Raw genomic sequence first — 13937 nt, 5'->3', positions numbered from 1 at the left:
GAATTTTTATTTATTTATTTTTAAACCACTACTTGAAATAATGGGGCTAGCCACCCAAAACTATGGGATTTCTCTCTCAGCCTCTGGCCCACACTCCCTGTCTTTTAAAAATATACATGTTTTTTCTTGGTGTATCTCAGTACTCACCTAAGAGACCTATCTAAAAAGTAACCTACCACGATATAAGTGGTCCTGTCAAGGTGGTACTTGTCCTAGAGGCTGCCAAAATACTTCCCCCTCCTTGCATGTGGAAGAAGGCCAGGCTCCCTTGTGCTCACATCATGGGAGACCTGGCATTCAAATACAATTTGCAGATCTCACTCTGTATTCACACTGGGCTATTCAGCTAAATGTACAATTTAACATCCAAGCGAATGACTGCCTATAGAGTTGTCACTGATGAATTTGCCCTATTCCAGTATGGGATTTGAGACAGGTCCTCAACAGCAATATGGAAATTTCTGTACTCGGAGTTGTCATCAGACTCTTGCTCGGAACAAACCAAGAAAATGTTTTCCACAATGATACAGGGTTGAACTGGAAAAGTTCAATTTAAATGCTTCCATCTGTATCATGACCCTGCGAAAAACATTTGGATTAAAAAAAAAAAAAAAAAAAAAAAAAAAGTCCTAGAAGCAGAATATCTAGATAATTAAAATAAAGAACAAAAATGAAGCAATTCTGACTTCAGCTTTTTTAAGCAGCATGACTCATTTTACAAACCTCAAACCAACAAGTTCTAAAATTATAATTTAGAAGGCAGTTACTTTTAAAGTCTTTCAGAACACTTCCAAGCCATCATCAAGATATTAAATCATGACATAAGTGTAGCACAGAGTATAGGAGAAAGAGCAGGAAAAAACACTGTAATTAAGTATCCATCTAACTCAAAACCTTACAAGCACTAGCAATGAATCTAGAGGGAGTGGTTTAAACATTCACATAAATGTTTAAAAAAGAATGCTTTGATTTCTTTCCGTATTTTTCTCTGTAATTCCTAAAAACATTTTTTCAGGACATTTAATTTTTTACTTAGAATTTTCAATCTTGTTTTCCCCTTGTCAAAACGAAAAATAAATGAGGAATTACCAAACATCTCCAAATCCTTTTAAAAAAGCCTTTATTGAGTTTAAAGGAAAGAAATTAAGAAATTCCCCCAAGTTTTATCATTGTTTTATTTTCCATTTCTTTTTGTTACATCTTCTCCCCCATTATAGTCGAGGACTTACAGGTCTAATATGAAATGTGACTGCTTTAATCATTTATTTAAAAAATAAATTAGCCCTTGTAAACAAGCTCACTGCTATAACAACAAGCACATTCAATAAAGGAGAGATGCATAGACTGAAATTCATGGACTAAAAAGTAATCAAACAGAAACCCTAAAAAAATAAACTATTAAACGGCAGGATGGGCTGTCCTTATCAGCAGCTTTTTGAACACTAAATGAACACTTCTGAGCAAGGAATGAGTGGCTGAAGGACTCCTTTGAAAGGGAAGGCAGGAAAGTTGCTCTCAAAACTTTGTACTTTATCCACGAACTTTGAAGAACGTGCCAGATATTCATACACTAGGCAGGACGTCCGCCAACAGCCACCCCCTGAAAACATCCAGACCTGGGAGGGTCTAAAGGACCATATTGTGATGCCTTGGCCTTTCAGTTCAGTTTGGTCTACCCAGCCTTCTGCGTGTTTCATATGCAGAACCAGCCACCCTGCAGGACAAGATGTGATCAGCCAGGCGAGAAAAAAAAAGCTGGATGAAAACGACACTTGAAACCAGCCAGAAGATACCATCGAGAAGGATAAAGAAAGCCAAGACATATAGACTGTGTGCATATATATATTTAATTCCATATCTAAAAAGCCTTCCACAGATGTTTAAACACTTCACTGGTTTGACCCCTGCTAGTGAAACCACCCGACTTGGTGTCAGTGCACAGAGCCATGGTTAGGCCCACACCGCAGCCCCTGCACTGGGCCTGCACTTCTGCTCATCGTGCTGTCTGCGGCCTGTGTGGCTTAGCTTGTATTCTGCCTGACAATGTACCAAGTGCTTGACAGAATAAAACAGCACATCAATCATGCTCATCAGGCACATTATATATACCCCCTCCTGTGCACGTGGGTTCATTTAAACATAAGTACACACATTTCAGATCATTCAGCTTTCCTCTTTTCCCTTCCCCAATGGGCAGCATTTGAGCACGAGACATTAAAAGTTAAGGACAAAAAGTCACTCCAGTGCATTGCTGTGAAGGTGGTTGAAAAGGGCATATAACAAGTCATTGTTAGCACCTTGGGTATGTTAGGAAACTTTTATTTTTGGTCCGTTACGGCACAGTGAGGGTGAACAGGCCTGGCTCATGTCCGCCTTTCTCCTCTGCCTTTAGACATAGCTGTGGCCAGAGCTCAGCTTCCCAGTGGGTTCAAAACCAATACTCAGTAGACTCAGAGAAAAGGAAAGCAGAAAAATTTCCCGAGTGCTCGAAAATATAAGACAGAAATGGGAAGACGTGTTTAAACTTGATTAATTATAGCACCGTAATTCCTTTTTGTACCTTCAATTAAGCCATGCCACAGGCAACAAGGAATCATACAATCTGCTACAGCACTGGGTACTAAAGACTGCAGAGATCAGCCAATACAGGAACAAATTGCTACTAAATTAAATTTTCCCTTTCCCAAAGGGAAAAAAATCAGCAGAGGGAAAAGCCCTATAATGTAAGACTTGGCAACATCTCATTATATAATAAAACATACCTGTCCCCATCTATTTTATTTCCAGCAAAAAAAGCATGCACATTATGAGTATAATGCAATTTCTTCTGCTCTATTCATTTGGCTGTAATTGGACACACTTCTGTTTAAATCATTGCATTTCTTCGCTTTCACTGTGATACAATTCCCTGCAGCATACATAATACATAAAGTAAAGCTGATTATTGTTTCAAAAATTCAAATACTGCAGATCTTTTGGTTCCACACAGCTGGCTAGTTTTTAGTTCAGGAGGCAAATAAATAAATAAATAAATAAATCAACAATGGAAATCAACCCTGAATCAACCACAAAGCTTTTGCCACTGCTTACCTAAAACTTAAAAGCCTACAAGTCCTCCAGGGAATGCAGTGCTAAGCAGGGATACACATAAGGACAAACCCCTCCTGCATACACCTGGGAGTTTCTGCAGTCCCTTGCACAGTCCCAACCACAACACCTTCAACAACCCTATTCAGGAACATGGTAGAAAATGGGTGGTTCTCAAAATTGCCTCCCTTTCTGGACTCCAAGAACTGCAACTACCATGCTGAATCCTACCCTCCAGCAAAATCAGGAAAGGAATACAGCTGCAAAGCCTCCTGAGATCAGGAAATTGACTATGTTTGTATGTTCCAGGGAAATTTCTCAACTTTTTTCTTTTGAACCCATTCAGGTTTTATTTTATTTATTCCTCTGTCTTGTTTGTAGCATCTGGCGTATCCTCCATTCAACCACACCAGAATGAGCAATGTAATATGCCAGCAAAAAGAGCATTTCTTAACTCTGATTCTCAGCATCATGGGGTTTAAGCCACGAGGAGCTCTGTGTTCTTGGACAATAAATTCTGTTCCTTTTACCATGACCTTTTTGCAAAAACTATAAATTCTCCCAGGGATCTAGAAAATATACATGTACATTGTATATGTATAATATACATTGTATACAATGTATAATATACATTGTATATGTATAATATACATATGTATATATACATGTATATACCCTGTATAAACATAATCATGTATAGCATCCAAGGAGTGGCATATAAAAATATAATTTCTACCTGGGCAGAGAATAATGCTTTTTCCTCATTGCTGCCACAGTATTTCCCTCATGTCCATCTACAGCCAGAGACAAGTCAGGCTTCTCTAAATCTCTGAGTTTTGAAAATGGAACTCTTCTTAGCAGAAACAGAGTTTCTTGGTTATGAAACAAAAAGATTCGAGAAGAATACTTAAAATATCAGAACTTTCATCCATACAGCTACTTGTTCCAAACCCACTGCTGTGCTATCCCTGTGACTTACATAGTTATTAATGTGAATGCGTAAAGCTCATATTCTTTCCCTCTATTTTGGTCAGAGGGACTTTTTGTGCACATGTGGTATCATTATGGGGAAAAACTAGATCAAAGAAACTCCCTTTTCCACCTCCAAACAGCCAGCACTTGACTAGATTCAGACTCAGCCACAGTGACCACAAATGCTATTCCTAAGAACCGTGATTATTCGTATTTGGCTCTGGATTACACCCCTACATGAACAAAACATATTATCAGGCCACCTCTCTGCTGAAAAGCATTAGGACATCATGAAAATATACAATGGGTTCCAACCTGAAAGGCATGTACCCCTGGATTTTATCCATCTGTGCCACCCACACACTGCTCAGGGCTCAACACTTAACCCTGTACCTAAGTAGAAATGCAACGTGAAAACTGGGTAACTCTTGGTGAGATTGGTTGTTTTGAGCAACATTACATGAAGTGCTGGCTGGGCTATACAGTTTGTCCAGACTGACAGACTTCCTTCTTCAGGAGACCTCCATTAGTAGACCTTCCAGGTGTTCACTGTGCTTTTTCACCAATTAGGACCAGAAGTGGCAAGCAACATCTCCTTCTACAACTTCCTAGCGCATCACTGGGCCACGTTCAGGCAAGAGTATCTGTGCTGTTACACCTGCACCCAGAGAAACAGTCCTGGGCATAACACAAGGTTTACTGACTACATCCAGGTGACTCACATCATGAATCCTTAGATAAAACAAAATATATTCAGAACTGATACTAACTCCCCTTTTGCCTTTACCTTTTCTTAATCTTGCATCAAAGAAGAAAAGTGTTCTGTGGAGCTATTCAAAGCATGGCTCTGCACATGCCAAATTGCAGACAGAAATAATGGAAACCCACCAGAGACTCACAACTTACACCATTTTATAAATGCGCTGGCACTTAAACGATGTTCGTTACTGTATCAGCTGAGCTGGGGTATCCTCACAGATTAAAACAGCTGACCCCACTGAAGGACTGCTAGTTCTTAAAACTGATTCATCAACAAGAGATTTGGACTGTCGTCTCAACCACAAGAAGCTTACACAGAATCTACTTACCACATTGCTCCAGCATCATGGGAAACATTTTTACTCAGCATGTGCCTGTTCCATCTACTTTCCATTTATCGTTTTCTTTGTGGCTGGGATAAAGCTAAATTGAAATAAAACATTCCACATTTCTCTCCATATGAGGTGATCTACAGCTTACCCTTGGAAAGTCTGGTTTCTTCTCAAGAATAAGGGAGATGTTCCTAATTTCCACTTCTGTCTTTGAAAATTCAATCATGACGTACATCCTCGTTCTTATCCCACTGTAAACTTCTACCAGCAACACTTGTGACCTCACCAGATCTGCCTGAGGAGAAGCTCCCCTCTCAAACACAGTAGCAGTGCTCCAATCCAGCCTCCTGCCCACAGCCAGTTTTGGAGATGCTGGCAGAGGAGGAAGAGGACTCCTGACAAAATCCTGCTGGTTCTGGAGTGTGACGGAGGCCAAGGACCAGCAGGTGTGGTCACAGGCACATGAAGTCACCTCTCCTCCCACACTCCAGCCTTTCAGTCCTTTAGCTTTCATTAAGCTCATGCTCCCCAGGTTCTCAGGACCCGACACCAACAAGCACAGCTTCAAGTTGAACAGTTTGGCTTCCCCATTGATCCCTTCTCCTCAAAGCCCAGCACAACTGTCTGCACCTTGCCGTATCAAATGTTTCTGGCACTTTCAGGAATACAGCTTGCCACCCATACTAGTTTGCCCAACCTCAAGTTTACAGGGCATATTTTGAAGCCTGCAGTACATAAAGTGGCAGACTGCAGATAAAATGGTATTTCTGGAAGTACCTAAAATCATTAAGCTTGTCCTGACTTACTCTTACAGAGAAACTAAGGCTCTATTTTTTTATGAGAAGTTGGAAATTAAACATTGAAACCCATTTGAGGAAACACAAACCTCAGGTGATGGCATCACCAAGTGACCCAGGATCTTTTGTTCTTAAAGTAGGTTGGTAATACAACAATTCTTGACTAGATGCACAAGCCTGGCTGTAGGACAGAAAATAATTTTAAGCAGCACACCAAGTATCTTGGAAGTGTCCTTGCATAATCCATCAGTGCTCACCTATCAAACTTGATCTTCAGGGACTGGAGCCAGAGGTCGGTTTTCATGCTCCCTTACAGCCTTAACAGGAAAAAAAAAAATCTGCCAGAAAGTCAAAGTCCAGAACAACGCAAGCTGAAAGAACAGCTATCAGAGCACTAGGACACCTGGCTGGGAGCTGCTATGTTCATCAGTGTGCCCACTGGCCAGGGGGAGAGATTTAATCACACATTTCCATACAAATGGGACCCAAAATGATTTAAACAAGGTTACATTTTCTGAACCGTCATGGCATAACCTATGTAAAACACAGACATTTGCTCAGTCATAAACTGCTTATTTGGGCAGGGTTTTAGTTGTCTGAAGTGCATACCTGCATTGCCTACTCCATTCTGGTGTGACAACAACACAGGAAAATAGCAGCTGGAGTTGAACCACAAAAATATCCCTCAGGCACAGTTCTCCTGCTAGAAGATACTCACTGAGGACTAAGGATATAGAGTGGAAACTTGTTCTCACATGAATAATGTTGAGGGGGGCAATGCAACTGCAGTCTCACATGCACGCACTGCTCTGGCACTGTGCAACAAGTAAACATGCTGCTTATTATACTGCCTTTACTGCATTTTTGCTACACAGCAAAGTAGTTGTGTATTAAATGACATTCTTCTGGTGATCGGAAAAAGCTTTCTTCAGGATCTGCTCGACTGTGCTGAAGCTCATGTTTTCCTTCTCTTATTCTCCCAAACTCTGATTTAAAAGCAACTCTTTGGCATGGCACTCCTGAATGTGTCAGTGGTACCTCTTATCGCACTGGTATATCCCAGCTGCCCCTTCCGATAACGACAAAAATCAATTACGAAAATTTCCTCTCTGTTAAATTTCAGCCAGAAATTCTTGGCAGGAGCGAGTGGCATTTCTGTATTTATTCATACCAGCAAGGGATCTATCCCCAAAATGTTTACAACATGTTTCTGTCAGGCACAAGATGACACAGGCTACTGCAAATACCCCAGAACTGGGGGCACCATGTTGTTTGCCTTGGATAGAAGGGCACTCAGTGCAAAAGCTGTGAGGCTTACAAATGTCACATTATTAACTGTCTCCTTGTCTAAACTTCTACCTCAAATGCATGATAAATAGTGTTTTAAAATTAGAGGTCCCTGTCGGGTATTTTGCGGCTTCTTTTGTGTCCTCCCTCTCTCCTTTTCTCTCTCTCAACTTAGTGAGAAAGTAATTTTAAGTGATTTATTTGTAATACCAGCAGTCAACTACTTGGCTGTTCTGTTGCTGTATTTTTGCGATTTGCTATAAAAGATGAACAAGCCAACTCTATCCAATACCTTTCACTATTTTGTAGAATGTCAGAAATAGATATATAATTTTACAAAAATTACAAAGTTTACAGCATTTTTACTAGAAAGTTAGAGTGAAAATCAATATCTAATTCAGCTTTTGCATGCTCTAATATGAAGAGGCTTTAATTCTTGAAAAAATATCTATTGTAATGGAGAGAAACTCTTGACACTGTTAATAACTTGGGCCAGACATACAATCCAAGTGTGGCAAATAAGGCCAGTGGTGTCCTTTGGTGAAGTCTCACTTTCACATGAACCCCTCTTATCCTACAGAGATGTAACACAGCATAAATAGACCAAGCCAGCACCAGATGCAAAATGAAATCTCATTTATATTAGATGCATTTGAAGTATATGCCAATCCTTTTCAAACCTATTTCCCAAAGCTTCTTACTACTAATGCCAGAGGAAAACAAAAATGGATATGTGCATGCACATATCATATACATATACGCACAGTTATGCATACACCTAAAATAGCTTAAACCTTTTTACTTCAAGCCAGTTACACTATAATTACTGCACTAAACTGTAGGATACCAGTGCATTGTAAGCATTGTTCAACAAGGTAAGGAAAAGTTACGTTTTCAATTTCCAAGAGGAAGGGTGGTGACCTATAAAGTAGTAAAGGAAACCACTCACAAGGTTATTTCAATACCCTTGCTAAAAACAGCTCCCTGGAATTACAGGAGTCTCTTCCTCATCCTGCTCAGAACAATTGGAAAAGTACAGATCATTTAAAATACATTAATTCAACAGATTAAAAAATAAAATAAAATAAATTGAGACAAAAAAATAACAGTTTTCACTAATGGAATTGCACTGCTCATTTCTTTAATTTCTCAGGTAGTTGCATCTGGATTTGTCTAGTGGAAAGAGTGGCCCAAATTAAATAACCATTAAATTTAAAATGCGTTACAGATCCTGAGTGGTCATCCTCTCCCAAAGACTTTACTTTTCAGTTTATCTTAAATTCACTGGGGACAGGTTTAACTTAAGCCAAAATAAACACCGATTGCTAGAAGCTTTGGGGTAAACAACATCAGACTGGATTTGACATAAACTAGCGTGTGTTTTTTTTTCCCTATATGATCAGACAAAAACTAAAATAAGGGTTATATAACCACTTCGTAAAATACAGGACAAGGATGAAACAGGTTTTGTGGTGCTTAGTGTAATTTTTTTTCCAATACATTCATCACGGTCACGCATGCAGCAATCCTTCCCTGCCAAAACAGGTCTTCCAAACCCCCCAGATCCATACGACTGCCTTCACTAAAGCCTTGGCCTCATTCTATTTCGGAATGCCACGGATCTGAGATAAGGCAAAGTGCAACGATGAGCAGTATTTGCTGTCCTCCCTGCATGTGCAGGAAGACTGCTGCAAAAGAAGAGCTACAGCTGAGTGACACTGGGCAGAGGAAGGCAGGTGACTGCTGACAGACAGACAGACAGATGGCCTCAGCACAAGCCTGACACTGCAGTATTTGCAACACAATCCTGTACTTGGCATCCAGGTGAGAGAAGAGGATTCACTTGCAGCATTTTTACTGATTCTTTCCCTGCCAGCTTATTCCTGCTTTGAACCAGGTCCAGGAATTTAGATTAATGAAACTAATTTGTTAGGAAGCAGACTGGTTGTGCACCAGGTTTCTTTGTATTATACAGAAAACGAACACACAACTGCAAAAGTTCAAGGCCAAGAGGCCTACTTTTAGTCACAGAAAGCTTTATGAATTAAATGGCCTTTGCAATATCCTGTTTCGACACTGGAAGTATGAAAGTCAGTTCAAAAAAAAAGAGAAATCTGAAGTTAAGAATTGCATGAATCAGAAGTAGCCGCACTATCTTTTCTCCACAGTGCACTGGGAAAGAGGAGAAAGTTGAAAAAGGATGAATTTATCCTAAGATTGTAAGATTCTTCGTGTCATTTTTAAAAGCTTCCATCAAATGTGTAACAGCACAGCTCCCAAGTCACAGGGAGCTAACATCAGGCAATCCAGGGTGCCCTGTTTTTAAAAAGCTACGGTGCAGGACCCGGCAGGAGCTGAAAGTTTATCTCCAGGGACATCAGGGACAACCCCTTACACTTCATCACGCCCACCTCTGAGTGCACATCAGGCTTGCTTGTGTATGGCTGCCGTTAGGATAATGCTGCTTACTCCTTGTGCTCGGTACTGAACTTCAGCACTTCACTCACTATAGTCCACAGGGAGGTTTCTCATATACATGCAGCTCATCCCATCCCATCCCATCCTGTCTCATCCCGTCCCATGCCATCTGACTTCCACCTGGCAGGCGCCCTCAGTGTGCCCCAACGCAGGACTTTCTACCAACTGAATGAATGAATGAATAAATAAATGCACCTAATTATCTAACTTTGACTGGCATGTTTCATTATACTTCAGCCTTCCTGCAGGTGCCAGTGACCTCACTGTTGGGCACAGAGTTCACCAGTTTCACCACCACTTGCAGAGCGGCATTTGGCGTTCAACTCGCACTCCCCCTTACCCGATGTGCCTCCTTTCCCCTCGATCCATGCCTCAGTCCCACAACAAAACTAACTTTCACTCCCCTTAGCACCCTTCTAAAAACACCGCCCTGGCGCTCGGCATTCCCAAACACAGCAGCGGGGGCACGGAGCCCCCATGTCCCGTCCCGGGCTGCTGCTCCGTGCCCCGGTCGCCCTTCCCTTCCCTTCCCGTCCCTTCTCCCTTCCCTCCTCCCTTCCCCCCGTCCCTCCGGCGGGCGGCAGCCGAGCCCCCGGCTGCTCAGCCGGGGAAGCCTCCGCCCGCCCCGGGGAAGGGGGAAGCTCTGTCCGGAGGTGGCCTCGGCCCCTGCCGTCCCCCCGCCGCCCCCGGTACCTTCCTGAGGGCCGCCCGCAAGGCGCCGTGCTGCGGCTTGTCGGGGCCGTGCCCGCGGTGCCGCCGCCCGCAGCCGCCGCCGCTCAGGGCCGAGCCCCGCAGCGCCCAGCGCCCGCAGCCCCGCAGCGCCATGGCCGCCGCCTGCCCCGCTCCGCCCCGCCGGGGGCCGGGGCCTGCTTTGGGGGCCCTGCACCGCCCCGACACGGCTTGGCAGGGCCCGGCACGGCTCGGCTCGGCTCCCAGCAGGTTCCCCTGCCCGGCCGAGGCAGGCCGTCGAGGGGCAGGGAGGTTTTTTGAGTGCCAACCAGTGTCCCCCCTAAACAGGTGGTGAAAGCGAAGGGACCCGGCCGTGCGGAGGGAGCGAGGCGGGCTAGGCTGCTTTGGGATTTATTTATTTTTTGTACGAAAAAGGAAAAAAAAAATAAAGGAGAAGATGATCTGCTCCTGAGCGTGTAGGACAAGGAGCGGCGGAGCTGGGGACCGGCAGCCTCAGGCGATGACACAGCCTCCCTTCTCCTTGAAGGGGTTCTTGTCCTCCGGGACGCCCTTCACCAGCGGGTCCTCGCCCGACCTCTCCTCGATGTAGTTCTTGATCTCCTCGGAGCACTTGGACACCTGGAGAGGGAACAAACACATGGCAGTGCTACGGCCAGAGCTGGCGGGGCGCATCTCAGCCGCGCCGCGGTGAATTCGCATCTTTCCCTGTTCACCTGCCCACTGAACTGTCTGATAGCCAATGTGTTCAGGAACAGCAAAATCTCAGATCCACAACGTGGTGGGATCTGTTTTCCAATCATACGTAACTTTACATGCTTTTCCCAAATCAAACATCCCACAAAGATTTTTCGGTGGCAACACAAGCCCCCACCCTGCAGCTCTACAGGAGCAACCACACATCTTAAATCATGGTCAAGAACTAACTAGGAAAGCATGTACTTACAGGTGACCTGGGGTTAATTGAAACAGCGGTTCATAAAATACCCTACCGCATTAAGAAAGGGCATAACACACGTGACAGCTTGCATGCCATTCACAGCAAGGCAGCACCCAGTGGGGCAGGCCTGCACAGACGCCTGCCCGTGAAGAAGGAATGGGTTTATTTTTGCTCTCTGAAGGCAGTGCATGCAGCAGGTGCAGCCACAGCGGGTGTGGAGCCTGAGGGCACGCAAGCAAGTCCCACCAGCTCCAGAGGATCCCTGACCACACGCTCCTGTCATTTCCCTTCCCTGTGGCAGCAGAAACTGTCCTCAGGTGCCTAAATATGGGACACTTCTAAGGACACGCTCCCAGCTGTGCCCTGCTTCTGCCCACAATCCCTGTGCAGACAGCAGTCAGTCAGCACTTAATTTAATTAGAATTCATTAAATTCTAATTTAAGGCCCGTTTGTCGCCTTCCTTGTAAATTGTATATTACTGCAAAGGCAAAATGATGGCAAGAGAAACAGTGAATTTACTTGCAGTATCACTGGCTCTAAGCCATCAGAAATAACTCACGGTTAATTCCACACCAAACCGTGCATGGAATAAGACCTAACTATCTCTAGCTGTTTTAGGGCAGAGAAGAATGTGGACCTGCAAATCCCATTACACTTGTGCCTTGCTCTGCCGTGCCTTGCAAACCCATTCCTTCGAGTCGGGGCACCTTACGCCATGGCGTAGCTGTAAAGGTAGAGGAAGGGGTCAAGAAGAATTTTGGTAAACATCTGTACTTTTGGCAACTGTGGGTTCTGCACTTCCATGTCCCTGTAACACCTGTAATGGAACTACCAGGAGACTGAGACAACTACAACGCAAATTCTCACGGTGAAACTTTGTATAGCGCATTGGTAAAATTGAGGACATCGCCTGTGCTTTACTACAGATGGTTTGAAAATACCTATTTCCCTAAAGTCTTTTGGGTTATTTGGAATATTTAGATAGGGTTTTACATTTTTGTTATGAAAATCGTAATCTATACATCCATTTCAGTTGCTTGGGAACTCTGAGGGACAATCTAGGTGTCTGTAGTACTTGCACGTGTGGCCCGCAGCACTGCTGGAGCTGGCGCCCATACCACACCTAACGCGTACACCCACTGATAGCTAACTGGCACCTAAAATGTATTTGTGGCTTTCTTGTTTTCTGGGCTAAGTACCTAGAGCTAATTCGCATGAATAATTCCACTGGTCCCCTAACATAAATGCGCTTTAGTCCTAAATAGAAGTGTTTACTTTGATGAGTTTGCTTCTGCTGGAATGCAAAATAAGAAGAAAAAAAAAAAGTTTTATCATGGAGCGAGATCAGTTCTGCTCTTCCACTTATAGAAACTGTGCAGAAATACAGCAATAACCACCAAGATCACTGGAAAACCACTTCACCCGTGGGAAGAAGCGTCGATGACGGAGAAGAGTGCAGTGTTTTCCGCCGGGCACGGCCCTGCAGCAGCACCCCTCTGGCCTCTGCCCCTCGCTCGGGCAGGGCGAGGACGGGCTCAGCTTCTCCCTCTCCCCCCACACAGCTGGGGGCCGTGCCGGGCCGTGCCGTGCCGCACCCAAGGCCACGGGAACGGCGGGTGCCGGTCCCTCGGGGCCTCCCCCTCTCCCCGCAGCCTCCCCCTGCGGACTGGGGGCGGCGGGAGCCCGGTGCCAGCCTCACGTCGGGGCGGCGGCCGCCTGCCGACGGCCGGGGGTCCCTGAGGGCGACACGGGGGCAGAGCGGCCCCCAGCGCCCCTGCCCCTCGCAGGACCGGGCTGTCCCGCTCCGCCCCGCCCGGCTTCGCCCGATCCTGCCCCGGGCACCGCTCCCGGGGAGTGCCGGGCTCCTCGTCCCCCCGGTCCCGGGGCGCCCCGCGGCCGCTGCCTCACCGGCTGCCTCTCCAGCTTGACTTCTTTCCGCAGCTGCTCCACTTCCATTTTCAGTTTGTCCTTCTCGCTCAGGTCCTCGATGTTGATGGCCGGCATGGTTTACACTGCCGAAGCCCGGAGGGAGGCAAAGAGGGAGGACAAAAGGTTACCGCTGGGCAGCGAGGCCGGCCGGGGCCGGAGCCCCCGGGCGGGCTGCGGGGCGGCGAGGCTGTGGAGCGGCGGGGCTATGGGGCGGCCGCCCCCGGCCCGCCCCCGGGCTCACTCACAGGGTGCCGCCGGGCTGTCCCGGCCCGTCCCGCTGCTCCGCGGCCGCCGCTTCCTCCCCGAGCCGCTCCTCGCACCCCTTCCCCGAGCCGCTCCGGCCTTTAAACCGCCGGGCTAATCCCCCTATAACCGGATTAGGGCCAGCCGTCCGGCCCGGCCCCGCTCCCGGGGCGCCGGGGCGTTCACACCGGGGCTGCGTGCACAGGGAGGGCTCCGGGAAGGGTGTCCCCCCCCGGCCGGGGGCTCATGCGGCTGGATGCCCAGTCCCAGCGCTGAGCTGCCTTCCCTCCGCTCCTGCCGTCCCGCAGGGTGATGCCACCGCATCCCTGGGCTCCTGCATCTCCTGGTCCGGGAGGTGAGGCAGCAGCAGGTGTTTAGCTTGGGTGCATTCCCCACCATTCGCGCATTAAAACTGAAAGTGGAGG

The 13937-nt window shown here is 46.0% G+C and overlaps 2 protein-coding genes across 3 annotated transcripts in view; both read right to left on the bottom strand.

Moving 5' to 3' along the window:
* The window catches only part of LOC116486880 (probable acyl-CoA dehydrogenase 6), an 86500-nt gene extending 75963 nt beyond the window's left edge, over nucleotides 1-10537 (bottom strand). Inside the window, exon 1 of the mRNA XM_032183406.1 lies at nucleotides 10406-10537. Coding sequence (XP_032039297.1) covers nucleotides 10406-10537 — 132 coding nt within the window. The remainder of the gene's footprint in view (nucleotides 1-10405) is intronic.
* A 254-nt stretch (nucleotides 10538-10791) lies between these two features.
* On the bottom strand, nucleotides 10792-13630 carry LOC116486268 (guanine nucleotide-binding protein G(I)/G(S)/G(O) subunit gamma-11). 2 transcript variants are annotated; one of them, XM_032182357.1, is made up of 3 exons: nucleotides 13515-13630; nucleotides 13249-13352; nucleotides 10792-11020 (listed from the first exon to the last, which is right to left on the bottom strand). In XM_032182357.1, the coding sequence occupies exons 2-3, from the start codon at nucleotides 13342-13344 to the stop codon at nucleotides 10895-10897; spliced, it is 222 nt and encodes a 73-aa protein (XP_032038248.1). In that variant the 5' UTR covers nucleotides 13345-13352; nucleotides 13515-13630; the 3' UTR covers nucleotides 10792-10894. The 2 variants fall into 2 exon arrangements, with proteins under 2 accessions (XP_032038248.1, XP_032038247.1); XM_032182356.1 differs by lacking the exon at nucleotides 13515-13630 and having other exon boundaries at nucleotides 13249-13455.
* Between the last annotated feature and the right edge of the window lie 307 nt (nucleotides 13631-13937).

The sequence above is a fragment of the Aythya fuligula genome, chromosome 2, assembly GCF_009819795.1.
Source record: "Aythya fuligula isolate bAytFul2 chromosome 2, bAytFul2.pri, whole genome shotgun sequence".
Lineage (NCBI taxonomy): Eukaryota > Metazoa > Chordata > Aves > Anseriformes > Anatidae > Aythya > Aythya fuligula.
This window is presented reverse-complemented; position numbering and strand designations above follow the sequence as displayed.